Source organism: Poecilia mexicana, unplaced genomic scaffold (assembly GCF_051168715.1).
Source record: "Poecilia mexicana isolate PSO_F unplaced genomic scaffold, ASM5116871v1 scaffold_3, whole genome shotgun sequence".
NCBI lineage: Eukaryota > Metazoa > Chordata > Actinopteri > Cyprinodontiformes > Poeciliidae > Poecilia > Poecilia mexicana.
This window is the reverse complement of record NW_028263372.1, coordinates 35250297-35276693: the sequence shown is the minus strand read 5'-3', so window position 1 is coordinate 35276693 and position 26397 is coordinate 35250297. Positions and strand designations below refer to the sequence as shown.

Here is a 26397-nt window from a genome sequence, read left to right as displayed (position 1 = left end):
CCACACAGTCGCCCGAGACTGCAAAACCCGACACACCAACCTGTGCACCGCTTGGATTGATTACAAGAAAGCCTATGACTCAATGCCACACACCTGGATCATTGAATGCTTAGAGATGTACAACATCAATAGGACTGTAAGAGCCTTTATTGCAAACTCGATGGGGCTGTGGAAAACCACCCTTGAAGCCAACTGCAAACCACTTGCACAAGTGTCCATCAAATGTGGCATATACCAAGGAGATGCTCTGTCCCCACTGCTGTTCTGCATAGGCCTGAACCCCCTCAGCCAAATCATCAACAAGACTGGCTACGGATACCGACTTAAGAATGGGGCCACAATCAGTCACCTCCTCTACATGGATGACATCAAGCTGTACGCCAAGAGCGAGCGAGACATCGACTCACTGATCCACACCACCAGGATCTACAGCACTGACATTGGGATGTCATTCGGACTAGAGAAGTGTGGCCGGATGGTTACAAAGAGAGGGAAGGTCGTCCACACAGAAGGGGTCTCACTCCCAGAAGGAACAATAGCAGACATAGAGCACAGCTACAAGTACCTGGGAATACAGCAAGCAAATGGCAACCTCGATGAGGTCACAAGGAAAGGAGCCACAGCCAAATACCTCCAACGAATAAGGCAAGTCCTGAGAAGCCAGCTCAATGGCAAGAACAAGATCCGTGCAATAAACAGCTATGCCTTGCCAGTAATCAGATACCCTGCCGGAATAATTAGCTGGCCAATGGAAGAGATGAAGGCCACGGATGTTAAGACTCGGAAGATGAAGGCCACGGATGTTAAGACTCGGAAGCTACTAACCATGCATGGAGGGTTCCACCCCAAATCCAGCACCCTGAGACTGTACACGAGCCGTAAGGAAGGAGGCAGAGGACTAGTGAGTGTGAGAGCCACTGTCCAGGATGAAACATCCAAGATCCATAAATACATCAAGGACAAAGCCTCAACGGACGATGTGATCAGCGAATGTCTCAGACAATGGGGAACAGAGGAAGAGGTGCTGGAGGAACCATCATGGGAGGACAAGCCCCTACATGGGATGTACCACCGACAAATAACTGAAGTGGCTGATATCAGGAAATCCTACCAATGGCTGGAAAAAGCTGGACTCAAGGACAGCACGGAGGCCCTCATCCTGGCCGCCCAGGAACAGGCCCTAAACACCAGAGCAATAGAGGCTCAGATCTACCACACCAGACAAGACCCAAGGTGTAGGTTGTGCAAGGAGGCCTCTGAGACAGTCCAGCACATAACAGCAGGGTGCAAGATGCTGGCAGGGAAAGCGTACATGGAACGACATAACCAAGTGGCGGGCATAGTGTACAGGAACATCTGTGCAGAATATGGACTGGAAGCCCCGAGGTCAAAGTGGGGGACACCCCCAAAGGTGGTGGAGAATGACCGAGCTAAGATCCTGTGGGACTTCCAGATCCAGACAGACAAGATGGTAATGGCGAACCAACCGGACATTGTGGTGGTGGATAAAGAGCAGAGGAAAGCCGTTGTGGTGGATGTAGCAATACCAAGTGACCACAACATCAGGAAAAAGGAGCATGAGAAACTGGAGAAATACCAGGGCCTAAGAGAGGAACTGGAGAAGGCCTGGAAGGTGAAGACCACAGTGGTGCCTGTGGTCATCGGGGCCCTCGGGGCAGTCACCCCCAAACTGGAGCAGTGGCTCAAACAGATCCCAGGAACAACATCAGACATCTCAGTCCAGAAATGTGCAGTTCTAGGCACAGCCAAGATACTGCGCAGAACCCTCAAGCTCCCAGGCCTCTGGTAGAGGACCCGAGCTTAGAGGATGAAAGAGACCACCCCCGGAGGGTGAGAGGGGAATTTTTTTTTACTGTGACTATAAACAAACAGGAAACTGAGATGAATTAACACCGACACATTTTTATTTCAAAGACCAAAATAATATATATACGAGAAAATTGCTAAGAATATTCAACACTTGTGTTATAAATCACTTGTGGATATGTTTGTAATATTTAACATTTTGGATCCAATTTCCTCAGTTTGTCCTTGGGGATCAATAAAAACAAACTGCTAGCCGATGATGGCTGGCAGTGGTTTCAGCTGTCAAGTTATCAACATAATGCGCTAAATCTCAAATGTACCCATAAAACAAAAACAGTCCTTTGCTGCTACTCGTTAACACTACTATATAACAAAGTCAGGAAAAGTTTTAATTAAGAAAAAAAAAATAGCAAGGAAGAGGGAAGTTGATCATTTATGCTAGCTTGACTATGACAACCTTAACATGTAGATGTGCTTCAGTTCAGTTAATAAAATAAAATAACCATCACACCAACTGTGACAGATCATCAGTAGAGCAGGGGTTTAAATTAGCTAATCAACCACCACTGTGTTAGCTTGGCTAATAGCAGCACTAGTTAATCTACCACAGTGACCACTTAATAATAGTAAAATAAACATCAAACCTAAAAACATAAAACTGTGATGGACTGACTGTTCTGTTCTTTATGTGGGAGATGTTTGTGTTTTTTTAGGGTGTTGAATTCTGACATGCTAGTGGAACTGTTGTCAGTCAGTTGCTATGGTAACGAGTCTGCGTGTAGCATAGCCGACGCAAAGCTATGCGTCGGCTATGCTACGCATTGCCGACGCTACGCATGCTACGCAACTCAAGTGAGTTCTTCAACTCACTTGTTGAAGAACAAGTGAGTTGTTCTTCAACAATTTTTCTGCATTATTTTTCCCTTTGCTGCAGCACACTGTGCTAAATTAATAATACCTACATCTCCAGGTTTCATTTAGTTAATAAAATGGATGTATGATATAATATGCATTGTGTGCATGTGCAAAATTTCTGTATGTAAACAATGACATGCAACGGTTTATGCATACATATGTATAGACACGTTGCATGTATTTATTTTTGTTTTATTTTTATGTCTTGATTGAAGAACATTACTCTGTATGTTGTTGTATGAACCAAACATGATTCTTGGGAATGACCAGCATTTTTCAACAGGGCCACGGCCCTCTTTAGTCCCCCCTTTGGGTCGCCACTGGCTGACCTGCACTCAGTTGGGTGTATCTGAAAGTAATCAGCAGAAAATATGATAAATACACTCAAAAATAGAAAAAAATGTTCAAAACCCTTCAGTAAAAATGCTTTTAAAAATGAAGGTAAAACCTTTAATTTTCAGAAAAGCAACAGTGCTACCAACCATGACGCCCCTTTGAAACCCTGAATCAAATTTCCTCTGAGAAACGCAGGACTCATCCCATTCTGACGATGTTTCTGCTGGCAAACTGAGTACGAGGCGTAAAGCCTGTCATCTCTTGACTCCTCTGGACTTTTGTTCCATGAAGGTATTACAGGTGGTTACAAATGCATAAAGTGATGGCCGCAGCCTTGTCTCTCTCACCTCCACAAACTGACCCTCCACTTTGTGAAGAGGACGTGATTGTGTGGTTATTGGAGGAAAGTAACCGAAGCTCTCCAACTATTTGAAGCTCTGCAGCTTTTAGTTTGCAGCTTTAACAGCCTCCACTCCCACACAAGGCTTTCAGCCACAGGAGGTTTTTACAGTGCAACTCTGGAGGCAAAACTTTGCTTTCTGTGCAAAGGTTTATTAAAACTAAGATGTTAGATAAATATGTTAAAAACTTTGCAAGTCAAAGGAAATTTAATCAACCATCAAAAATCTGCTAACACCCACTGCACTGCTGAAGCAGAATTAATTATTTTATCACTAAATCTAAACTCCTAAGATTTTAAAGCTAAACATCAGCAGTTCAAAATTAATTTTATTCTCTTATCTTCAATAATTTCTGAACTCCAGAAGGAAAACTTTGTTCAATGCTTCATACATTATATCCAGTATTTTTATTTATAGTGTTTTTAAATTTTAAAGTATTACCTTGAATAAAAAGTTTTAGTTACTCAGTAAAATTTTATTTGTGCTTTACATCATATTCCACTTTATTAATAAACCTAATATCTTTATTTTGTAATTTAATTACTCTCTCAATAGTTGTTTTATTTGTACATAGGGGGTAACAAAGGATAATTATGTAATATTCAAGCTTTTTACATTTATTAAATTTTTTATTTTAAGCAATATGCCAATTGTTTTGTAAAATTTCTAATATATTCAATGTGAAAGTTATACCTAAAAATTTGTATACATTTTTTTATTTTCAACTCCATTTATATGCAACTTCTTATTATTCTAGATCCAATTACCAGAAAATATATATATTTTCATTTAAGGATAACTTATCAAAGCCAAGCTACTTTTTTCTAATAGTTTTTTCTAGTGTTTACATTAGTTCATCCATATTAAAAACATTAAGCCGTTTTGACATCAGCAACAGTATAAATGTCAAAAATACTGATTACTATAAAACTATAATTTTTTGTAATTTGAGAAAAAATCTAATTTTTGCTGATCACAATTGATTTGTGGGTAAATCACCCAATCAGGGTGACGATTAGGATATTTTTGCATTTTATTTCCTTCTGCTGAGGTGAACCATGAGCTAATCAGAATAAAACCTCCTGATTGGATGAAACGCTTCTTCCTTTAGACAAACACAACAACACTGAATGTTTTCTGGTCTCTGTGCGTCAGACACCCGTTAGCCGGTGAAACCTGCTCGTTTTGCACCGACACTCAGGCTGTCCAGCGGCTCGCCCTTCAGCCTTCGGTGGTTTTTGTCAGGCTGGGTCTGCTGCTGTCTGAGGTGATGATGCAGAACTGGTTACCTGTTTTTATTCAGCCGTTAACCTCACAGCTGGAGAACAATCGGAGATGTTACCGCTGTAAAAGCAAGGCCGTTTTGTAGAATAGCTTTTTCTAGATGAGAGCTGCACTAGATTATTGCTGTTGACATACAACTTTTTACATACATCCTTTAAAGGCTGAAATGTTATTGCATGGCTGGAAAGTCTGAGACACTCTCCCAGGATGGAAAGACGACGGCAAATGTTTCTGATCAGTCTGGGAGGGATCATGGAGCAAGGTGAAAAGGTGAAAGATTGTTCACAACTGTGAGAAAAAAAATCATCTTACATCAGACAACTTGCAAAAAACCCAAGAGCTCCATCTCAGACACAGTTAGAAAGATACATTTCTACCTAAAATGCTTTTTAAAAACAAATAAACTTGCATTTCCAGCTCCTTTCCTCAAACAAAAAGTTTGTTTCTTTCCCCTGAGAGATGTTGGCGTTGTTGGCAGGATTTGACACACTTGGTGATCGTACATGAATCGCTGCTAAAAGGCCAGATCCAAAACGGTTGAAGTGAATTATTCAACACAGAGAGGAAGAAATTTCTCAACATGAACGACAGCTGCCAGTTTTCACAGGAGTGAATGTCCCAGAGTTTAGACTGATGAGATGAATGACGATAGAAATACAAACAGGATTCGATGTTCCTGCTGCATCACAATTTAACACCTGCAATTAAAGGCCAACTTAGATTTTTTAAACAAATTTAAATATTTTTATGCCTTTATTTTAGATACTTGAATTAAAAATTTTTAAGAACCCTGATTTACTAATCAATCAATAAAGTTTATTTGTATAGCAAAAAGTGCTTTACATCATGAAAACATCATAAATACACCATATAGTCAACAACTGTGAAAACCAATCACAGACATTACACTGCAAAAACACAAAATCTTACCAAGTATTTGGTCTCTTGAAATAAGACAAAACTAATTTAAAAATAACTTCAGCAGGAGATAGAAGTTTGTTTTAACTCAATAATTCCTTAATATTGATGAAAAACATAAACTTCTTGTTCCAAATGGAAGATTATTTCACTTGTAACAACATGTTTATCTCATGTTATTAGAGCCGATGAAACTGAAACTTTTCCATTAATATTCAGGAATTATTGGATTGAAACAAACTGTTATTTCTTGCTGAAGTCAAAGTTATTTTTGTCTTATTTCCATTCAGATATTTGCACTATAAATGAGACCAAACCACTTGGTAAGACTTTGGGTTTTTGCAGTGTACATTTTTGTCAAGTGTCATCATTAAAATAATCAACGTGGATCAAATATGTTGGTCAATTTTCCATTTATTATCATTTAAAAGCAGTTCTAAACGTGGGTTTTTAGTCTTGATTTAAAGGAACTCAGTGTTTCGGCTGTTTTGCAGTTTTCTAGTAGTTGGTTCCAGAATGGCTTGAATTTAAATGATCCTTCTTTTAATGATTTTACGTTCTGCCTGGCTGCTGCTTAGTTTTACTGCCGATATTTCCCGCGAGAGCCGACACTGGAGAGATGAGTTGCAGCTTCAGTCTCCACACAGAGAAACCACAATTACATGGCGAATGCCTTGAAACCCGACAGAGACCCAATGTGTGCAGCTTCTTTTGATTTGCATTTCTTATTTTATTTTCAAAGAACAATATCCTTGAGCGATCCTTTTTTCAACTCCTACTCACGCATTTTTGTGCAACAGAAATAACACTCGCTGGACTCTTTATTATGCAACACATGAAATCCATTGCAGTTCGAAACAAGGTCCTCCTGAACAAGACTGGCATTTAATTGCAGGTTTCTCCCTGCCGTCAGGAGTCCTTCAGGCTGGAGAGCTTTCGCCGAGTGTTTGTCATTGTGCAGCAGGAAGAGGGTTCAACGCTGCAGATCACGACGAGCCTTTTCCACATTTACAGAAAAGACTTTGATGCAGAAGTTGTGTAATCTGCATCTGATAAAAGATTTCCATCTGCTTGGCTTTTCTGAGGTGAGCAGATGTGAACATAACTGACGTCTTTTTAAATTTATTTTAGGCCCGTTTATTTTTGACAGAAAGTTTCTGAGAGCTACATAAAGCAGTCAAAGGTTTATTTAAAAATAAACCAAACATACAACCTTGAAACTATTCACTGCCAAGTTTTTACATTGAAACCACAAATGTCTGAGTATTTTGTTTGAATTTTATTTGATACAAATATTTATGTTCAGCCCAGTTGAACTTTGTCTCCGCCTCCTTCAAACATCTACAGACTGAAGTTTTTAGTCCTTTCCTCTTTGCAAAATAGATCAAACTCAGTCTGATTGGGTGGAAAACATCTACGAACAAAAACGTAAAAGTCTTTCCACTCATTCATAGATTGAAATATTCTTTTGAGATGAAAATTTTTAGAAACAATGAAAAGTTTTTATCTATTGGTAATCATGGATTTTGCTCTTTTTGACAAATGTTCATGATCTTTTAGATGAGAGTTCACTCAAATCTGCATTTTATTAATAAAATAATAAAAACCACAACAAAACACAACTAATGTTTTAAAAAGAAATACTCACCCAAATCCTGGTTTTGTTGTTAAAAATAGACATAAGTATTATTAAAAGTAATAAAAATGTTCTATTTTTATTATTTGGCACATCTGACAAAATGGTCGGACATCTGACCAGCACCACTTAGAAATAGTTAGGAATAAATTACATAAAAATGTTTTAAAACTCAGACCTAAACCTCCAGAAACACATAAATTCATCTACAAAGTCGGCCTTTTATCACCTGAACAACATTTTCAGGATTAAAAGATTCCCAGAAATATCAAGATATGCTCCATTAATCTGGAAAAAACTTCCAGAAAACTGCAAAACAGTCGAAACACCGGCTGAAATCAAGGCTAAAACCCCACCTGATAGAGTTCCTGTGATCCATAATAACTGGAACACTGATCAATATATTTGATGTATATTGATTAATTTGATTACAGTACTTGACAACATGTACAGTTTTTTGCTGCTTTAATAACTGGTGACTGTATGATGTTTTTATGATGTAAAACACTTTGCAACCTTTACAAACATAAAGACCCGTTTTCGCCCTCAGTCCAGCAAAGCAAATTCTTTTTTATTGGTTTTGTTGGGAACTGCACAGTGGTGCAGTTGGTAGAGCTGTTGCCTTGCAGCAGGAAGGGAAGGTTCTGGGTTTGATTCCCGTCCCGGTCTTTCTGCATGAGGTTCTCATGTTCTCCCTGTGCATGGTGGGTTCTCTCCGGGTACTCTGGCTTCCTCCCACAGTCCAAAAACATGACTGTCAGGTTAATTGGTCTCTAAATTCTCCCTAGGTGTGTGTGCATGGTCGTTTGTCCAATCTGTCTCTGTGTTGCCCTGAGACAGACTGGCGACCCGTCCAGGTGACCCGCCTCTCGCCCGGAACGTTGGCTGGAGGCACCAGCACCTCCCGACCCCACTGGGATTAGGGTGTACAGAAAATGGATGGTTTCATTGGGTAATGAAAACTGTGAGTATTTTTCAGAATTATCAGCAGTTAATCAGCTTTAATTCATTCACATCTGTCGTACGAAGGTTGCTCAAGGACAATTTTCCCTAATAAGCGAGTTTAAATGCAGACGAGGTCGGCTGATGGAAGGTGGATCTCATTAATCAATCACCTGATTGATCGTCGGCTTCGGGTTACACCGTGTCTATCTCCACGGTCTCCGCCACGCTGCAGAGTCCGTCCGGCTCCTCCTGCAGGAACAGCAGCTCTCCCAGCTGCTGCTGCCCCTGGACCAGAATGCATTGCTCCGCGCCGTCAGGCAGCACCACCTCCACCAGCTCCGGCTGCGTCCCTGCAGGCAGCTCGTCTGTGTGGACGTAAATGACGGTGTGCTGGACGTCGCCTGCAGTCTCTGATGTTTTCACCGTTTTCTCGTCTTTTTCCCGTGCCTCATCCTTTCCTCTGGTCTCCAGATGAAGCCCAGTCTTCCTCGGTCTTCCTCGGGCCGGTTTCAGGTGGCCGCAGCCCGAAGCCATCGGTTCCTCTGTCTTGGGCCGGTGCTGAGCCTCGTGCCGAAGCAGACTCTGCTTCAAGGTGTACGAGGCGCCGCAGGAGCAACTGTACGGTTTCTCCTTCAGGTGGGAAGACCTCATGTGTCTCCTCAGTTTGGTCGCCATGGTGTAGCCTGAGGAGGAAACAAACAGTGGGGTGAAAAAGTTTTTGCTTTATAGGACCACAACTAACAATTATTTTAATATCTGATTAACTGATTAATTGGTTAGTCTAACCTAATCTTAATTAATTTAGTTTAATATAAAAGACAATGTTTACTAATGCCTCAATGCCTTTTTAATTTTTGAAGATTAAATATGTTAATTCTCATGTTTTCTGCACTTAAAGTTTTTCCAAATCTCAAACTTGAGACTTAAATTGCTGTTTGAATCGTTTAGTATTTAAGTAATAAAATCTTATTAAAAAAGGAATTGATTTGTTCTCTACAAGAATTTTCTCATTCATATATTTCTTTTACTAGCTATAGCAGCTATCACAGAACAGGACAATATTCTATTTGATTGCTTGATATCGTCACTGACAAAAACGCATGTATAAGGGAAAGCAAAAGCAAAAATATATATTTCTCCACAGTCTACTGTCTCCATGACCAGGAATATCTATTTTCTCCAGCTTTTTCTGCACGTTAGGCAGAAAATATCTTGTTTGCTTCTGACTTTATTGTTAATGAAACCAGTGAAGTCAGCAGACAAGTTTTTCTTTTACTGATGAACGTTTGATGAACAGAATCTGTGAACATGTGCGGAGTCATCAGCAGCTTGTGCTTTCCAATCATGCATGCAGGACAGAGCGTCTGCAGCCTGCTGGGCGAGATAAACGGCGGCGCTTGCTTGGAGGAGGAAGAGGTCGGGGAATTGTGCCGGTTTGTGCTTCACGCCCCCAACTGGCTTTATCATCAACTCATGTATCGCTGCTTCGCCTCAGCTGCAGTTTTTCCGCCCTGAAACTCCTCTAACTCCATGATGAAAGGACAAACTTGAGGCATAAAATGTATGCAAATGTCTCTGAAAGCTTTAAGATATAAGCTACATAACATCTTTACAATAAATAACATTGAGGAAGTTTCAAGTTGCATCTAATTTCTTTATATTTTATGCTAAAGCAGTGCTGATCAGCAGCGTTCCTAACTTTCTGAAGGTCGTTCACATTTTTTCTTTTCACACATTTTTTATAAGAACAATACTCTTGTGCTTATAAATCTAGTTGTCTGTGTGCAGATGTCAATCTGAGGCCTGCAGTCATGAAAACCAAAAACAGATGGTTTGGTAATAAAACTAATCTAAATGACGCAGAATAACCTGCAGAGGGCGCCACTGAGTACATTTTGTCACATTTCAACCACAATCTTCATCGTATTTTATTGGTTATGTGATTGAACTACAGTGTTGTCTTAAGAATGATTCGTGGTTTTCACATTTTTTACAAAGAAAAATCTGGAAAGTGTGGCGTGCATTTTGAAAAAAAAAAAAAGACCACAGGGAGAGAAAACGGAAACAATCACTTCAAAGTAAGAGCATGAACATAAATGCCGATAACCAAAACATCAAGACAGATGCTGAACTTTATTCAACTGAAAGTTTACAAAACAATCAAGTAAACTTGTGGTTTAGCATTTATCTAGAAAAAAAAATATTTGGGGAAGCTAAGTGCTCTTTTTCAAAGTTAGGAATAGCGCTACACAGAAATTAGCCGCTAATAATGGATTATCTCCAAGCAGTGTACCCACCACTGTCTGGAACAACGCAATGATGTAAATTAGCTTTTAGATTTTTAAAAATATTGCAGGGAAGCTAAGTGCGACAAATGTTAGCAAAGTTAGCAAAAATGCTAAACGATAAATTAGTTTTGCTATTAATGGATTAGCAGATTAGCAGGAGTGTGTTAATCCACTGTTAAAGCCTCAGTATTAAAACTGAAATGCAGTTCAGCTGAAAACTATTCATCCTCCTGGCTGCTACGTTTCAGGCTGGGTGGAAACAGATGATGGATGGAGCTGAAAGCTAACTGAAGATTTAAATACATCAGAAGAGTCTGATTAGGGTGACACATTTAAATGTTCTTTTGCTGGATTCATGTCATCTTAAACACCTCGATCTTCAAAGTTTCCTGCTAATAATCAACCTTCACCTCAACAATGAAGCTACAGCAACAATGTGGATCGTTTTTTAGCTTTTGTTAGAAATCTCTTATTTTTTCAAAAGCCTGAGACTCTCTTTACTTTCAGTTTGGAGTCATGACAACCAGAATAAAACATAAAAAAACTGTTCTTTCTGAAAGAGGAAGGAAAATCAATCTGGGCTCAGAAAAACAAGGAAGAAGATATGAGATGATTTTTCTCTACATGCAGAACTTGTTTGATTGTGTTCAGAGTGACATCTTCACCTTTGCCACAGATTGAGCAGCGATGGGGTCTCTCTCCGGTGTGCAGCCGCTCGTGGTACCTCAGACTGTGGGGGTCCCTCAGAGATTTCCCACAGTAGCTACAAAGAAACCCTCCCTCAGTGTGGGTGAACATGTGCCGCTGGAGATCCGACTTCTGAGTGAAAGTCTGCAGGCACTCAGGGCAGTGGAACGGTTTCTCCCCGCTGTGAACCCTCAGATGGCTCTCCAGGTTCCCTGAGGCCGACAGACAGGAAGGCAGGAATGAAGAGGCATCTGTCCAACAATGTGAAACTGGTTTTTTAGCCTCCAAAAAAACCAGCAATCAGTGCTGTCTCTTTGATGGATGGGAGACGGCAGGAACTGATCAAAGAAGTTTCCTCTGAAACTAAAAAGAGAAAAAACTGTTTGGTCCAAGTTTCCACTTAATGATAACTGAATCCACATAAAGCAGGGATGTCCAAACTTCTTGTAACAACAGAGATCTTGTGGGCAAAGAAATATATATAAAACTTAAAAACTAAATTAAAGTTTAATTGAAGATTTTCTAAGAAAAATCTTAGGATTTCAGAAATTTTAGGAATTGTCACTAGCAGTAACTTTTGGCTAGGATTCTTTGTGAATTTGGCCCTGATCTTTTTGCGTAGAAATGCTCTCAATTCAACACAATTTTTTTATTTGGACTCCTCTGGAATTAGCATAATTAACAATGACTATGAGTAAATAAGGGAAAGATCTAAAATATCTACATGAAGTACATAAAATGAGTTACCTGTGACAGTGCCTGGTGCATAGGAAAAAAAAATAAAAGAAGAGGACTAAATTTCCGAGAAAAACCCCCCAAATAAATTCAGAGATTAATCTCAGAAATTTTCAAGAAGAACTCAGAAATATCTGAATTTAAAAATTCAAAAATTTCAGAGAGAAAAAATCTGAAATTTTCTAGTAAAAACCCTGGAAATTTCTGACTTTTATCTTGGAATTTTACTCCTTTTTTCCATCTACAACAGCATTGTGTTAAAGTCTCCCATATTTATAGTAGTTAAGTTTGGCTGCCTAATTTAAAAGGTCACCAAGAAATTTTGAAAATCATCAGAGAAATCAGTAAAGTTGCTAATTTGGCACCAAATCAAATCTTCACTAATCTATCTCCAAGCAAGAAATCAGATTTCACACTAAAAGCACTTATTTCCCAAAGAGTCCTTCGGTTTCCATGGCAACGTCACTTGGTAACCTCAGTCATGTCCTCTTGTTTAACATAATAAGAAAAAAAGGAATGAAAATCCAACAATAATTCAGGCAAAGAAGAGCCAGGAGGTCAACAGATGTCTGCACTGAAGGCTAAGAATATCTGCCAAGTCGTTCTTTTTTAAAAAACAATTTCTGTGAGTTAAGAGCTGAGAACAGAAATGATCACGCCTTTGTGAGGGTTTTTAAAAAGGAGCTGACTGTCTAGACTTATCAGTTCAATTATTCTGATCTGACAGAAAATGACCTGGGATGATTCATCACACGTTAAAATGAGGTGCATGTGGAGGGCAGCAGCTAATTACAGACACATTATTCCAGGAAAGTCTCAGCGCTGCTGTCTGCTCATCAAAAAACAAACATTTACAGCCTTCAACAAAAAGCTGCTCGATCGGAGGAAAATAGATTTTAATTAAAGAAATATCCTATTGTACAAAACTACTTTGAAACGGACGGATGGATGTTGTTTGTAGTTAATCTGGTTTCTTTCCATACTTTTCCAGATCTGGAACATTATTAATCAGAAAAACTTCCTGACTGTGTATAAATCTTGTATCTAAATCAAACGTTAACTATTTAAATGTTTTTCATCAAATCGTTGGTTTCTCCTCGTTCAGAGCCTTTATCTGGCCCAGCTATCAGAGACACGGAGGCGATCAGAGCCGGCCGCAGCTGCAGCATCACACCTGCGGAGCCGGCGTTACCTTTCTGACTGAAGCGCTTCCCGCAGTGCTGGCAGATGTGCGGCTTCTCCCCGGTGTGCAGCTTCATGTGGTTCCTCAGGGAATTGGGGTTGGCCAGCTGCTTGGAGCAGACGGAGCACTGCACCTGGGAGAGAGGAGACAAAATGGGTCAGGAGGCTGGTTGGGAATAAACAAGCTGGGATTCAAATTCATTTGAACAGAACAGGAGAGGCGTCAGTAGCTGCTTTTAAATGCATCCGTAGGGTTGCACAAATTGAAATTGCAAAAATAAATGATCTAAAATGAAACACACCAATTTGGAAAGTTTGTTCCACTGTAGACACAAAGCTGCAGTGGAAACACTTTTTTCACATCACATGATCAACAGTTGGATGTTTCTGGTGGAAACGATGAAGACGACAGTAGCAGGATTATATCTTTTTTTGTTAGTCAATGTGCAGCTGTCATGATTTTTAATTATTTTAATTCATGTGATTTTAATTTTATTTCTCATTTAATTGAACTAAATAATAATGCAATAATGAAATTGCATTAGCAGAATATAGACAAAGATTTGTGGATATTTGTGATGGAAATGCAGCAGGTGAAACCATCCTGATTGTTGCTACCTTTGGCGACAGCATGTAGACCTTCCTGCTGCAGTGCAGCAGGCGGTGGACGCGCAGCGAGGGGCGTCGTGCGAAGGATTTCCCACAGTTCTCGCAGGTGTAGGGTTTCTCTCCGGTGTGCAGGACCAGGTGCTCCTTCAGGTCTCGCTTCAGGCCGTACGTCTTTTCACAGTGAGGACAGGAAAATGGCCGCTCACCTCTGTGACTCAACTAGAAACAAATCATTTGTCTTAGCACCTCTTCTGTTCTCCGACACGACAACAGAGAATCATCCAGAGGAAAACTATTGATTTTCTTTCAGAATCACATATTTCATCCAGTCTTTGATTACTGGTAGATTTGCCTTGTATTCACACCCTGTTTCTTTGTGTCAACTGCAAACTTAAATGTACCTAATTGTGATTTTATGATATAGATGTTTGCATCATATTTTCTCCGTATATTTTCTCCAGAAAGTAGAGGGAACACTTCCTCTAATGTGATAGTAGCAGAGCTCATTTCAAACTCTAATTTATTTAGCTGTTTTGTAAACTTCCGTTGAATAAAGTTCAATATTTGTGTTGAAGATTTAATTATTTTTCATGTCATTAGACATTTATATTCATGCTCTAATTTTGAAGTCTGTTTACGCAGCTGGTCCATTTCCACTCCTCACATCCTTGTTTGACTTTGTTTAAAGAAACTTTATTAAGCAAATGGCAAGAGAACAAAAAACAATCAAATGAGAAATACAGGAAAATATAACATTTGTGTAAAATGACGGGGTGTTAATTTAACAAACATGCAAAAACTCACAGTGGAGTGATGTCGGTTTTGTTTTCTTTTGCTTCAAAGCAGAAAGCTAAATCTAATTTTCCGTGAGTTTCATTTAAACTTACAAATATAACAGACATAATTTCTGTATCTGTTACCTGATGGGCTCTGAAACTTTCCGATGAGGTATAGTTTTTCCCACAGTCTCGACAGCGGAAGGGTTTCTCATCTGTGTGGCTGAACTGGTGTTTCCGGAGGTGACCGAGCTGGTAGAACCTTTTCCCGCAGCTGGAGCACCGGTACCGTCTCTCTCTGACCTCTGACCACCCGGCGGCCGGGGAAACCTCGGGCGCCTCGGCCGAGTCTTTGCTTTGTCCCTTGGTGGTTTTGGATGAGTCGGACGCAGGATGGTGCTTCGATCCGGCGGACATGCTGTGAAACCGCCGCGGTTTAGCAGCCAGACGGGAGCTGGAGCGAACGGGCGGAGGAACAGGAAGGTTTGGTTTGTCTGTCAACCTGTCCTGCTCTTTCTCACGGTCTGAGTTCGGCTCACATGGGACGGTTTTCCTCCTCCTCATCCTCCTCTGAGGGGAAGGACGAGGTTTGATGACACTGGCAGTCAGTCTGCAATGTTCTTCCTCATCCTGCAGAGTTTTCTTCTTCTCTTTGAGCCTTTCCTCTCCCAGAGTCTTTATTTTGTTGCTCTCTGGCTCCTGCTTCATATTCGTATCTGTCCAACAAAACAAGACATTAGTCATTTACAAAACATTTTACAGAGAATAGACTTTAAAATACTTCTGTTCACTGAACAGCTTAGCAACACAATACATTAAAGATCTGCTGTTGTTGAATCAACCTTCCAGACCTCTCAGGTTCTGGTTCTGCTCTGCATCCGGAACCAGAACCAAACACAGAGAAGCAGCATTCAGCTTCTATGCACCACAAATCTGGAACAAACTTCTAGGAAAATGCAAAACAGGTGAAACAGTGAGTTCCTTTAAATCTATACTAAAACCCACCTGGTTGCAGTTGATTTTGATTAATAATAACTGAAACATTGACCAGGATACATGATATGAATTGATGATTTTGATGAAGGCTCTTGACAAAATGTACTGCTTGTTACTGGTTTCACAACTGGTGATTATGAGTTTCTGATGCTTTTCCTATGTTTTAGTGATATAAAGCACTTTGACCTGCCTTGTTGCTGGAATGTGCAATACAAATAAACTTTGTTGAACTTGATTGCTATAAAGGAAAATACGCAGAAAAAATACAATACAGATTTTTAACTGTTTAATTGAATTTTTCTAGCAGGACTCATATAAACACTATATATTCAAAACTTGACTAACTTTGGAGTCTTAAGACTCCAAAGTTTTTTCTTTGCTCAGTTAAAGAACAATTTAAATTCACATTAACTCTCATAAAAGCTGAACAGAAGTCAGGTTTTAAAAGGAGAAGACATTTAGGAGCAACATACTTATAACTGAAATGGTTAATTATTATACATTTTATAAACGAATCAACACTTTATATGAGCTGTAATTATTTTTTAAATATTTCTGCAAGATCTATTAAATATTTCAGTGATTTCATTGTCAAACGTTTCTCATTTTGAAGAGCAGCTTCCTGGCTAACAGGGATCCATTGTTATAATTTCCTCACTTGGAGACTCCTAACAATTCTGACAAATTAAAAATGAATGAAAATCTCAAGGACAAATTTCCTCCACATAAAAATGTGCAGAATGGCCTTCCTTGTTTTTCAAGGACGCTCCGCTCTTTGCAGCTCCAGGCTGTTTTCTTTGTTGCTCTGCGTCTGATTTTCTGCTACATCAGTGAAGATGGAGCAGCGAATCCAATGTAATGCAGGGAGAAAGGTGCAAAGGTTTCGTTGCAGCATAACGCTGTGTAATAACAGTGTTTTTGGCACTTTTGCAACAGGTGAATCCACTGAGAAACGTCAAAATGTATAGAAGAGAATCAAGACCACATAAAAAAATCTGACTTTTAATCTCAGAAGATTGAAGTCTGAACTTTCTGAAAAAAATCACAATTCAGAGAAAATAGTTTGAATTCAGAGTAAAAAGTAACTTTTTCAGTGACCCTAATCCTTTTCCGTACAAATGCGAGGTCTGGAGTGGTTTTATTTCCTTGCATTTAAATGCTACCATCCAATATTTATTATTGTTTTGTTATCCAGAACTGGTTCCACTACTTTGCTAAAAACGGCTGAGGCGCAGAGTGCAAGTTTCAAACAAATAATTTGTATTTCCTTCAGTCTGATGCAGATAATCGTTTCTGAATGAAAATATTCGGCCGTATTTCTCACTGTTTTTCGTAGTTCGGTCTGGTCCTGCCACTTACAGCCTGGACTGATTCTACGTGTCTTTTCCTCTTCATGATGTGATTTATACTTCTATATTCCAGAAAATACGGTAATTCGCTTTATGATCTGTTTTTGAGATTAAATTTGTATTCAGAGATTCAGGTTAAAAGGTTAGTTTTTGTTTCCTCTGAGTAGGAAACCATCTTCCACATGTTTACTTTCCTTTCCATAAAGATCAGATTTGTGGAGTTCAAAACTAAAAGTTATTTTACTTCATCTCACCTCTTTGTGTTGTCTGCAATATAACATCACAATGAAACAGATTAATGTTTATGATTGTAACGTAACAAAATGATTTCAGGGGGTCTGAATACTTTTGCAGGGGACATTTTATTCATTTCTTCCTGATGATTTTCCTGCCACTGGATGTTTCTGTGCTCATGAAGCAAAACAACAAACAGAGCCGCCAATTAACTTTGATTACTGCTAGTTTAATAATTGGTTAATTAGGAAAACTTATTGCTTCTGTGAATTAAACTATGTCTCAACCCTCTCATCAAATAAAATGTTTATTTTGTAAGCAGATGTATTAAGAACGGATTTCTAATGTTTGCATTGAGTTTCATTTCTTCTTTTCATTCTTTCATCATTTCAAAGCTCATTTCATCACCAGGTTATTATTATTATTCCCTCCACTTTTCTTTTCAAATCCAACATGACTTCCCTGCAGCCATCCGCCGCCTATCGTCTTATCTTTAATTTAGTATTTCCAATTGTTTTTAAAGACACTTTTCAGATCTACAGTCCCAATGTGTCTGAATCAGCGTGCTAAGAGAGGGAAGCCAGTTTAATAAGACATCCACCGCGCGCTGCTGCAGGGCTCTTCCTCCTCATCGTCGCATCAATCGCAGCACTTAAAAGCTCCGCCAAGCAGAAACAATAAAGGATTATCAGAGCTGGAGAGCGTCCAATTCTAACATGACAAACGCCCCCTAATGGTTTTCTTTTCTTGCTTGAGTTTTCATTTATCTGATAATGAAATTATTCCTCCTGACTATTATTTATCTCCAGATTTCATCTTCGTTTCGGGTTTAATCCTGCTGACTAGCAAACTGATTTTAAATCTTAATATTGCTATCATTGAGCATCCAGTTGTGTTGAAAATCTCTCGGTGAATTAATTTTTTGAGGGTATTAAAGACTGAAAATGCACTAAAAACTTTACTGAAACAACTTCAGAGGCGAAGCGACCAGATGGTCGTCTGATGCCAACTTTAAATGTTTCTATTTAAAACCAAATACATCATTTAAAAATATGAAGCACAGCTCACTCTGCGTACACAAAAGACTTTGATCATAAATATTTCTCACAGAAAAGTCTGTCATGATAAAAACTTTATTTTTACGATAAATGATAATTTTGTTGTTTTGAGGCGATTTTCAGGTAATACGCTGCAAGAACAGATTCTCAAAGATCAATAAACTTTAAATTCTAATAAACATTTAACACTGGAACATTTTAAACTTCCAAAATAGATAAACAACAAACACAATGAATTATGACGTCTCTGTAAACAAAACGGTCCTTCAAAATAAAGTTTAGTTGAGACCAAAGCAGCAGACTGAAGACTTTAGTCGTCCAGTTTTTGGTAAAAGAGAGAAAAGAGAAAAACAATAAATCATTGTTAACTTCATGTCTTATTTAATGGAAATGTCGCAGTTTAACTTTTTCTTTTTACATTAACAGAAAGATTTGTACATATTTATAACGGAGACGGAGCAACTTTCTGGCCCTTCGATACAAACGCAGAGCCGTAATGTGAAGGAATGAAAAACTTTTATTCACCTCATGATAAATGAGTCCAGGACAAACTGAATCTACAGTTTTGGCCGATTGACCTAAAACTAGTCAGTGTTAGCCCAGTCCCAATTTAATTTAATTGTTTTTAATTTAATTAATAAAACAATTATTTCCATGTGCATGATTTATTGTTTTTCTTGTTCTACCAATGACTGGATGGTAAAACTCTTCAATCTGCTGCTTTGGTCTCAACTATCTTCTTATGTTTTGAAGGACAGTTTTTTTTTTTTTTTTTTTACAGACTTCATAATTAATCTTATTTGTTGTTTCTGTAGTTTTTATTTATTTTGGATATTTAAAATCTCGGACAGTTCCAGTGTTGAATGTTCTTTAGAATGTAAAGTTTATTTATAGAATCTGTCCTTGCATTTTTACTCTGCAATCAGCATCAGAGTTCTTGAAAATGGTCTCAAAACAACAATATTGTTATTCATCACAATAAATTCTGGGACAATTTATCGTCCAGCAAAATGTGTAGCCATGCCAGGCCCAGCTGGGGTTATAAATCAGCTGTGAAATCGCTGGACTCACCTGGTTGACCTTTTCCCAGCGCCTCGTCGAACACCAGCAGCTCCGTTCCCGGATGGATGTCCTGACACGCACGCACACACACACCCACACACGCATCGTCACACAACCCTCCGCAGGCGCACCGCACCGCCACGTTCTGCTGGGCCCTGCATCGCGCCTGGCAGGCAAAGCTGAGGGAAAAACAAACGGTGGCAAACTGAATGCAGCTCCGATTGCATGAAAGCATCCGTAGAATGAAACGCAGCAGGAGGCCGCCGATGGCATGGGAGGAACAGTCCATATTATGAGAAGAGCAGGCTGTATGGATATCAGGATAAATATTTATTTTATGTCTCTAAGTGGCTCATCAAAGGAACATGGTGGTGCATTATATTGTTCCCCATTAGACTCTGTGGGGAAGAAAACTGGGGCAGATTTTAATCAGGGCGCCTCAGAGGAGCAGATGATATGCAGACTGCAGCAGTGACACAATGTGTCATTCTTAGAAATTAAAATCTGGAGTTTGAAGTTAACAGAAGCATCAAAAAAGCTCAAGCTGAAACGCTGAGCCAAAGTGTTGAGTCGGCACTATTCTGGGGTTCAAGAGAAACAAATTAGAGCCAAAAAGTATCAGGTTAGCATCCGAGGGAAACACAAAGTTCAAAGCTTTGACAGGAGTAGCGATTAGGGAAGCACCGATCCACTTTTTTTCCACTTTCGACACCGATATCTGAGGCCCAGTATCAGCCGACACTGACCCGGTTCAGAAAAACGGCTGTTGTTTTGTTTTTTTAACACAGAAATTGGTAACTCTGCACCAGTACAGCTCTCTTAAATGCACCAGCAGCTTCACAAGCTTGATCAAACATGTAAAACAACTAAACTTTAATTTGTCCAGTCACTGCAATAATTAAAACAAAGACCGACTACTTTGGTCAAACACGCAGAAATAAACTGTAACAAACCTTTCAAATGGTTCAGAAATGTAATTATGAATTCTAAATATAATGTAAAATAAATAATAAAGCATGATGTCGCTCAGAGCACAAAGCATAGAATTAGACTGATTAGATCTGCCCTTATTGTCACTGATACCAGATCTACATTGACAGATATATTGAATCGGTGCATCTCTGGTAACAATCAACAAATATGAGACCAAGTAGGTAGAAAAAGAGAATAAAAATGTCTTACATTAATCATTTGCTCTCAGTAGAATCTGCATCACTTAGTTGAGTTGAAACTGTATTATTGTGTGGACTTACTTGAACCATGTGGCTCTTTGTGCAGGAGCTTCCTGAGTGGTTGGTCCCCCCATCAGTGCCTATAAACACAATAAATAATAATAAATAAGTATTTATTATTATTTATGCTCCGACCAGATCGTTTTACATGCTTTGCCCTTGCCAACTATTAGACAAAACTGAATAAAATTACTCAATATGCTGATGATACTCTGCTGTATTTACCCAAAAAGTTATTCAGACTACAAAGATCTCTTAGTGACTGATTTTCAGTTGTCATTTTAGTAAGTACTTTTCTAGAGATAATGACCAGGACGTGTTTTTAAGAGCTCAGAAGACTCGGTTCAGGGGACACAAGTGGCAACATTTTTAGCTGCTTCGTTTTCTTTCTCACTGCTTTGAGTCAAAGCCTTTGAAAAACCTGTTCCCCTCCTCGCCTGTGGGGGCGCTGTACCCAGAACCACTGAAAGAAACTGCCTGCTTCCTGCTTTTGGAGTGGTTCCAGGTCCGGTTGGTGTTCACATATGCATTCAAACGGCACCAGAGTTCACTTCAACCGAATCGAGACCGAGGTTTGTATGTGGACCAGAGTTCGATTGTGCATTCACACCTCCCCAAACAAACCAGACTTTCTAGGCAAACAAACTGGAGTTGGATTAGAGTGGATCAAACACCAGGAATCCCATCCTAAATGGGTTTCTAGAACCAATCTTGCCAGAATTAGATGTCAGCTGACAGATGCAGAAAAATTAGTCCATGCATTTTACTTCAAACTTCAACTAAAACCAAAATCCAGCAGTTTAATCAAACCAAGATTTCCCATGACAATCATTTATTATTTTCCTTAGAAATTGACCCAAAGCTTCTCTCTCTTAATGTTCCTTTTGCTACATTAAATCTGGTACTTTTAATCTCTTTAATGACTTTTCACACCTGGACTGACTATTAGGCATCGGTATAAATATAACCAGCAGTAATTTCTGTCCACATCGTTTGTGCTTTGAATAGCGCCTCTCTGAAAACATATCACTGCTTCATCTTTTCATGCCTCGCTGCGTCTCTTTGTACATTTCTCAGCAGAACATTTGTTGAAAATTACAAGGACAATTTCGTTATCTTCCCACGGGGTCAGAGATTAATTGAGCGCAGTGATTCTCAGTTCGTTCGTTCCTTCTGCAAACCAGCACCAGACCGAGACGCCATTATGAAGAACTTCAAGGCTGACAGTAGCTGATGTCTCGAAGTCACTCAGACATGGAGGATTCAGGCCATTTAACAGGCAGACAATAATCAGCATCTTTGATACAAAGTGTTCACTACTTCTCTTATTTATAGGCCTTAAAATATGCTCACTATGAGGAAAATCTGTGAAGGATTGCATCCATGAAAGGAGCTCTGAATGAAACCGAATCTCTTCATGTGATGCAGCTTAATGGGCGTCAGCTGCAGATACAAAGATTTTAGAGTTTAGAAACAGAGGCTATTAATTGAAGAATGAGGGAAATTTCAAGGAGAGGGGTAAAAACTCCAGCTTCATTCGTCAGAGGAAAGTGGTTCCTTTCAGCAGCTCCTTCACAGAACCACCACTGACACGTCTGGTGGTTTTTATCTATGGACATTAACTGCAGAATCTGTCAATCTATCAGGATAAGTGACAGTATTTGGATCAAAAGACACTTAATGCAGCGTACATACAGATAGGACTCTCTGCTCCAACACTTAAATGGTACAAACTTTACCAAAAGAACATGAATTTCTTTGTTTTAATAGGTAAATTCTCATCAGAATGGGCAGAAATCACACCTGGGCAACCACAAGGCTCTGTCCTAGGACCCCTCCTATTTAATTTCTACATGCTACCACTTATTGTTTATTTTTCATTATTATAAATTTCTTATAATCATAAGATTTTGCCAAGATAAAGTTTTCTGGACAATAAATTGTCATAGAAGTTGTTAATTATAAAACAGACGTTTTATTTTTGAGTTTTTATGATGTAAAGCACTTTGAAATGCCTTGTTGCTCAAATATGCTACACAAATAAACTTCATTGATTGATTGATATACAAATTAATAAACAAAGTAACAGAAACAACAAATGAAATTAATTAAGTCTCTGTAAACAAAATTGTCCTTCAAAAAAAAAGGAACTACTTGAGAACAAAACACAGAAATACTTCATAATAAAATTACTACAGCGTAATAAAAATACTCCTAGAAGTATTTTTTTCACAACAGTGACTCAAGTAAATATAATTAAGTAAATAAATTCAACTCTGTTTATTTCCACCTGAAACAAAGCGTCAAATAAACATTTAAGATATTTTAATAATTAAGTAAATTAGCAACTGAAGCTCATTTCTGAATGACAGAAACAGTTTGAATATGTTTGAGGAGGAAGCTTCACCTGCTCATCCTCAGAACAAGCAGCTCCTGATTGGTCGTTTTCAGAGGAACTGCTCAGCGGGTCTGAACGCGTCCTGGCGGCCCGCGGTGCGTCGCCCTCCGTCCCCAGCGGGGCTCCGGCCTCCAGCGGGCCACCGACCCACCAAAGCCCCACGCTGCCTTCATGCAGCAGCGAAGGGCCCAACGCGAAGCCGCGGGGCAGAACCGAGGACAGGAAGGAGGCGAGATCAGGCAGAAGACGGGCCATTCACCTGGGGAGGGAAATAAACGTACCAGAGACTTTAATTATTATTCAACTAAGATTGTGCCTGTCACGTTGGAACAGGATAACAAGCGGAGCAGATTATCGCCACCTATCGGGATTTCAGCAGCTTTGAAGCTCAGCTCCTCAGTGAAAACCAAAGCGTGAAATTCCTAATCAGACTTTCCTTCAGAGCAGAGGGACAAAGACAGAGGATCAGACCTGAGCTGCCTGGATTATTCTTAGAACCAAGGCCGATAAGTTCACAGCTGCTGAGTTTATGCATCATGTCCTCATCATATCTGGTTTTCTGTTTTGAAACAAACAATAAAAACACATTTTAAAATGATTAAAATAATTTAATTAAGTTTAACCCAAGTTTTTTAAGCTCTTTTCAAGATCTTTATTAGTTCAAATCCAGACTAACATGAACTACAAACAAAACGACTTACTTTAATAGATTTAACTTAAATAACATTGTCAACTTCAGTTGGTTATTTTAAACTCTGGCATGTGGCTCCAGTGCTTTGCTAACTTCAATGCCTTGTCACAGTTTACAGCAAAATGTATTTAACTGTTATTGGTGAGACACTTCAGTCAACTACTGAAATCCTTTGGTATTTACTTCCCCACAACAAAGGAGCCGGTGGTGAATAACTCAAATTAAATATGTTGACTTTAATTGTCAAAATATACAATGATGAGAGCCAAAACTGAAGCACAGATCTAAATTAAGGGTGAGTAAACATGTAACTGAACCACAAACACAAAGACGTCATATTAAAAGTCATTCTGTCTATTGTTTTCCATCACTTGTATTTTCATAAACTTAGTTTAACTTCCTAAACAATTTGTTAATCAGACAAACTGAACTGTTAAATATTTCTGCTTCATAGCTAAGTTTGTGTGTAGGGAAATTTTGATCAAAAATTGTGGTTTACCTGTAAAAAAAAAAAAAACCATATGCTTCACCCCTACTCTAAAATACAGATAATTTCAAGCATAAGGGAACAGTAAGATATGCAAATTCCTGTATTAAATTTATATTTCTAGTAACATTTTCCTTAAATTTACTTTGTATTTTGGGAGACCAAAAAAATCCCTATTAGTTATTTATTATTGAAAATTTATTAATTAATGGACGCATTTAAGTTATATTTTAATGACTTATTTGTGGCACATTTGGAGCTCCACTGGGTTAAAAAAAGAACACACAAATAATCCATTATTATTGTGTTGATTGCATTTAGTTTAGCTCATAACTCAGAGAAACTCACAGCTGACCAACAGAAATGAACCTGTTAGCATGATGCTAAACGTATTTCGAATGAGTTTAAACTCAATTTTATTTTGAAGGGTTCTATGATTTCTAATATTCATAAAATCAATTCAATAAACATCGGAACGATTTATAAACCGCTAAAGCTGGCGGTGAAACTAAATGTTGGAGTTTATAGAAATGAACATAATACTAGTTTAGCATCGGTTAGCGAAGGCTAACCGGTTCATATTCTAGACAGAAAAACGGTTTTAAAAAATCAGATTAGGAACAAATGGGTTTGTACATACACTAAATGTGATCGGTGTCTTGAGTCGAGTGGTGTTTGTTTTAAAAAAAAACACCGTTAAATCCGTTAAAATTAACTCTGGGAAAGCTATCCTTATCCAGCAAAGAAAAACAAATCAGCGGAAGTCCGGTCGGAAACATGGGTTGTTTTATTCAGTTCCGCCCAACCGTTACAAACAAATGTGAGTGTACTTGCTTGATGTATGGTCAGTTATCGTCCTAAAAATATAGATATATTAGTTTAAGCACATTTTATATTTTATTTAGATTCTTTCATCATAAAAGTTATTTTAAAAAAGACAACATTGGGTTTATATACTATAACATACAACTGGTAGTGTTCTGAATCCAGTAATTTAATTTTAACGAGTTAATTTACAAAAGATATGTTTCATATACATGTCAGCACTTTTAGGTCTCCCCAGCCGCATTATTTTGGTCACATTAGTAAATTAAACTAATACAAACGGCCACAGATGCAACAAAGTTGCCATCTAGAGGTCGTTTTTATAGATAGATTCAAATGTACTATCATTTATGATAAGTAAATTCCTCCCCCGCCCCCAAAAAAGAACTTTTTTCTTTTTTAATCTGAATAAGTAATTTAATAACTTCTATATCTGAAGGGAAAATATTTGTAAATGTTTTATTACAATTTTAGTTTGTTTTATTTGACTTATTTATTTTATATTTATTTTTATATTTTATTTATATTTATATTATTTCTTTTATCAACATTTAGCAGCAATAAATTAAAGTCAGGTTTTAGTTAGAGCTTTTGGATTTTTTGCAGTTTCTCTGATCTTTCCACAATCTTACCTTGCGGTGAATCTGCTGCACACCTTTCCTGTCATGACCTTTAACAGCTGGAAATCCTTAAAAAAAGCCCATTCAGAGTAGAGGAAACGTTGACACCAACCCCGCCTGTTAGACAAACAGAAATCCACCATATTTTTATTATTCTCATGAGTCAGGCAGCTGTCTGCTTATCCCACCTGCTGCTGCAGGAACACGTAACGCTTTGAGTCGCAGGCAAACAGGTGAAAGGTGTTTTAGTCATCCTTTCCAAAAACATCAGGGAGTTGCTGGCGATGCTGTTCCACTAACACAAAACAGGGATTTCATTCTTACTTTAGCAGCAGAAAGGATGTTGCACAAGCAAAATTTATGTTTATTCTCATTCAACAATTTATTGAATCAGTTTTCCTTTCCAACACATATTTATGTTTTACTATTGGATGAATTTGATCAGTCACTCAGGCAATTAAATGTCCTTACTGTATGTAGTCTAAGGTATATACTTGTATATATTATAAAAGTTGATATATGTATATTTTCTTTATTTTTTTTATCAATAGAGATATAATATGCATATTTTTCTTTTATATGGCTCAAAATAATCCAACATATTTCTAGTTTCCCATATTTTTTTCACTGTTCAGGAAAATTTTCAGGTCTTATTTTTGTATAAAATGTAAAGTTTATATGTCTAAATTTAGCCATAAGTGGAGAGTTTGAATTGTGCCCAGAAATATGCTGAAAGTCACAAATAAATAAAAAGTTTATCTATTTAAAATTACACATTTTTGATTTAACAAAGAAAATATACATACGTAATATATTATGTATACGTAATGATATTCTAGACAGTTGCATTGGGGAAATACATTCAACAAGTACTACTGCTTTCAATATTTAAAGTATTTTAGAAGG

The 26397-nt window shown here is 38.3% G+C and overlaps 1 protein-coding gene across 1 annotated transcript; it reads right to left on the bottom strand.

Annotated features, from left to right (window-relative positions):
* Positions 1 to 1903: 1903 nt before the first annotated feature.
* znf408 (zinc finger protein 408) lies at positions 1904 to 25100 on the bottom strand. The gene is made up of 9 exons (XM_014998320.2): positions 24687 to 25100; positions 22878 to 23127; positions 20492 to 20550; positions 19248 to 19417; positions 14684 to 15255; positions 13773 to 13982; positions 13165 to 13288; positions 11216 to 11449; positions 1904 to 8945 (listed from the first exon to the last, which is right to left on the bottom strand). The coding sequence occupies exons 2-9, from the start codon at positions 23121 to 23123 to the stop codon at positions 8455 to 8457; spliced, it is 2106 nt and encodes a 701-aa protein (XP_014853806.1). The 5' UTR covers positions 23124 to 23127; positions 24687 to 25100; the 3' UTR covers positions 1904 to 8454.
* Between the last annotated feature and the right edge of the window lie 1297 nt (positions 25101 to 26397).

Bases quoted from the DNA above. Each gene is read 5' to 3' on its own strand.
- znf408 (XM_014998320.2), bottom strand. From the start codon at position 23,123: ATGGCCCGTCTTCTGCCTGATCTCGCCTCCTTCCTGTCCTCGGTTCTG. The intron at 13,983-14,683 runs GTAACAGATACA...ATTTGTTTCTAG, and splicing joins AAAGTTTCAGAGCCCATCAG to TTGAGTCACAGAGGTGAGCG. The intron at 13,289-13,772 runs GTAGCAACAATC...CCTCTCTCCCAG, and splicing joins TCTACATGCTGTCGCCAAAG to GTGCAGTGCTCCGTCTGCTC.